The sequence below is a fragment of the Galeopterus variegatus genome, unplaced genomic scaffold (assembly GCF_000696425.1).
Source record: "Galeopterus variegatus unplaced genomic scaffold, G_variegatus-3.0.2 Scaffold1946, whole genome shotgun sequence".
Classification (NCBI taxonomy): Eukaryota; Metazoa; Chordata; class Mammalia; order Dermoptera; family Cynocephalidae; genus Galeopterus; species Galeopterus variegatus.
Window position 1 is genome coordinate 441,126 of NW_007728057.1, and position 3,773 is coordinate 444,898.

Sequence of the window (3,773 nt, forward strand, 5' to 3'; positions counted from 1 at the left end):
GGAAGTGCCCCACCCACATTGGGTGAGTTCAGACCTTCTTTATTCAGTCCACTGATTCTATTGCCAATCTCTTCTGGAAACACCCTCACAGAAATACACAAAAATAATGCTTTACCAGCTATGTGGGTATCCCTTAATCCAATCAGGTTGACACCTAAAATTAACCATCACAAATGCTTTCACTTAATATAGAATTCTAAGTTAACAATTTTTTTCTTTTGCCAGTTTAATTTTTATCATGATTCCTTTGTTATGTAATATGTATTGACTTTTTATAGATGTCCTCATTTTTACTGTCAGCAATTGAAAATCATGTGCCTAAGTATGTTTTTTGTATGTGTTTATTTTGCTTGGAGTTCATTGAGCTTTATCAAGTTTGATAATGTTTTAGCCATTATTTTGTTAAATATTTTTCTACCCCCATTATTTCCTCTGAGACTCCAATTGTACTTATATTAGAGTACCTGATATTATCTAAGTCATTTAAGATGTATTTATTTTATTCCCCCAGATGTNATTAGAGTACCTGATATTATCTAAGTCATTTAAGATGTATTTATTTTATTCCCCCAGATGTTTCTCTATTCTTCAGATTGGATTGTTTCTTTAGTCCTTCTTTCAAGTCTACTAATCTTTACTTCTGAAGTATTTATTCTGCTGTTATGCCCATTCAATGAATTTTTTATTTATTATATTACACTTTCAGAATTTCTTCTTTTTTATAGTCTTCATCTCTCTCCTCAGATTCTCTTACTGTTCACTCATTATATCTATCTCTTTTTTAATGCTTAACCATATTTATAATAACAAAGTTCTTGTCTGCTAATTCCACCACATATATTATTTTGGGGTCTGTTTTAATAATTGACTGATTTTTCTCCTGCTTTTGGATCACATTTTCCTGTTTCTTCTCGTATCTAGTAATTTTTCACTGGATGCTGGACATTGTGAATTTTACATTGTTGTGTATTGTATTTTGTTGTCTTCCTTTACTGAGTGTTGAACTTTTGATATATCAAGCAGTTAATTTATGGGTGCATTAGCTTGATCCTTTCAAGACTTGAATTTGAGTTTTGTTAGTTTGTCTAGAGTAGCTCTGTTCCCAAGGCATGGTCTTTATGGTATCTCAATGGAAGGCCTGGGGTGTTAAGGGAGGTTTCTCCATCCTAGCTGGTCATAATCCCTATATCTCCCAGTAATGCTTTGTATCAAAAACTCCATTAATCTCTCACCTCTTTAATAGCCATTTCTTGTGAAGCCTTCAGAAGTCTTTCACCTCATGAACAATTTTGAATTTGGTCAAAGACTTAATGTAACTTGTAAGCAGAATTCTGGAGTTTCTTTTCTGAGCAGTGCCCTCCTATTTTATTTCTTGACATGCATATTCTAGCCACATCAGAAGCCCTGAACTCCAATTTCTGTCTCTGCTCCTCAGTGAGACATTGTGCTCTGCTTGTGTTCCGTCATCCTGCATTATAGTCCAGAAAGTGCCTCCAGGCAGAAAATCTGGATACGGGGAGGAATTAACAAGGGACTCTTTTCAGTATAACTGTAGCACTCCTTCTCTTTGCCTTTTTAAAACATGTACTTACATTCCTTTGAGAAATAAAATAAAATAGGAAGGTTAAATAACTTGTCCTAGGCAGATCCTGGATTTGAACTAAAAATTGCTTATTGTCAAAACTTTTGTTCTTACCCCTGCCCCAGACTTTACCCTGCTCATGCCTGGGTCTGGCGTGGATCTGTGGCCTGAGAACTTCAATAAATGCCCTGAGATTTCGTTGGCTTCTGTTAAAATTGCTTATTGTCAAAACTTTTGTTCTTACCCCTGCCCCAGACTTTACCCTGCTCATGCTTGGGTCTGGCGTGGATCTGTGGCCTGAGAACTTCAATAAATGCCCTGAGATTTCGTTGGCTTCTGTCTGGGAGCTGTCAGATTTCATGGAAACCAGACAGGAAGGTGGGAACACTGCAGCTTTGGGGCCTGTGGTCTGCAAGCTCCATGAACCACCTGGGCAGGAGGGTCAATGCCCATGTCCATGGTCTGTTCATTAGTATACAGTTTGTGCCTAAGGAGCAACTGGCATCTGCCAGACCAGGAAGGCTGCGGCTAGTAGAACTGAGCCTTTCTTCCTAATGGATAGTACAGACTTCTGAGCTGGGCCTAGTCTGTCTCTAGTTTTTCCAGTTACCGAGGTGCCTCTGAACTTCATTGGGCAGTAGCAGGATGGGCAGTAGGTACATGGTCAGTCTTTTCTAGGGCAAATGCTGACAGCCACTCCAGGGCATCCATGTGGGTGCAGGGTCCTCCATAGATGGCAGATATAGGAAGGGTGGTCTCCTGACCACCTGTGTGCTGTGTCCCTACAGCCTGCTCAGACATGGGGATGCATGTTTCCTGCCAGAGGAGTGCCCATGCACTTGGAAGGGGAAGGAGTATTTCCCTGGAGACCAGGTGATGTCTCCCTGCCATTCCTGGTAAGTGAGGTCCCCAAGCAGACTCTGCTTTTTGCTGGGAGGGTCATGGATATGGGGTGCATGATCATGAGTATACTCTAGCATTCCCCTTCCACCATGTTTGTATTCATGTTGCATGTTTGTGTGTTGTGTGCTGTATAGAGGTTTGTGTACATATACAAGGGTATACATATAAAGGAATATTTTGGAGTATTTTTTGTGTTTACATGAATATGAATTTGTTCAGACATGTATATGAATGTGTGTACATGCATATGTCACCATGACATTGTGTGCATATTTATATGAATATATAGGTATGGGTGAAAATCCAAAATACATAGACTGCATGTGTGAATGTGCATGTATATAGATGCATATGAAAAGGCAGGCATTTATAAACTGAATATGTTAGTGAATACATACAATTAGGAATTTGTGTATGTATGCAGGGGTTTGTATATATTTGTGTGCATATGCATCCATTTAGTTTGTGTGCACATGTCTGTGCAAAGTGCACAGACATGTGTGCATTGGGTATACACATTTGTATTCACATGTGAATGAACATATATGTATAAGTGTGTGTTTGTGTTTGCCTGTGAATATGTGCATGCTTATATATAAAAATGAGTGTATATATGAGTATGTTTGTATGTTCAGTGATGTAAGTATACGTATGTGGGAGTTTGTGCACCTGGACTGGGCTAGTTCTGCAGCACCTGCTCTGAGCAAAGCAGCAGGGGTAGGCAGTGGGCAGAGACTCGGCCTCCTGATGGAGAGAGTGCTGGGGGAAGGAATGAGAAATGATAAAGTAGTGCCATCATGTTGGAGAGCAAACTTGGTCACTGTTCTAATATTGAGAACCAGCCAGAGATAGCCTGATATGAGCAGAAAGCCCTGGCACTGGGCAGAGGAGCTGAGAGAGGTTCCATTTTGGGGACCCATTCACTTAGCTAGAGCATGACCCCCAACCCCTGTCCCATTCTGGGGTTGAAACTGTCCTGTTTTTCTGGCCCAGAGGATGGCCATGGCATTTCTTTCCATGTTAGCATCAGGGTCACAGTCAAGCCCATCCGCTCTAAGGCTGGTTTCCCCAGACACATCAGAGTGTATCTATAGGGCCAGAGCCTTGGCTGTCTGACCCCAGAAGTCCCTGGGTATAATGTCAGGACACAGAGCTCTGCATAGGCTGTATACTGAAGTGTTGCAGGATTTTATGACTATGGCGGGCCATAGCTGTCCAGGAGTGCCAGGTGCCCATGGCAAGCAATCAGGGCTGGCTGGCCTGGATCCACCCAGGTGCTCAGGCCCGG

General features: G+C 41.3%; 1 protein-coding gene across 1 annotated transcript in view; it reads left to right on the top strand.

The window, feature by feature from the left end:
- The window catches only part of OTOG (otogelin), a gene marked incomplete at its 3' end in the record, with an annotated part of 68,452 nt that overhangs the window by 38,020 nt on the left and 26,659 nt on the right, over positions 1-3,773 (top strand). The window contains 1 exon segment of the mRNA XM_008579715.1: positions 2,371-2,478. Within this exon segment, the coding sequence (XP_008577937.1) occupies positions 2,371-2,478 (108 nt within the window).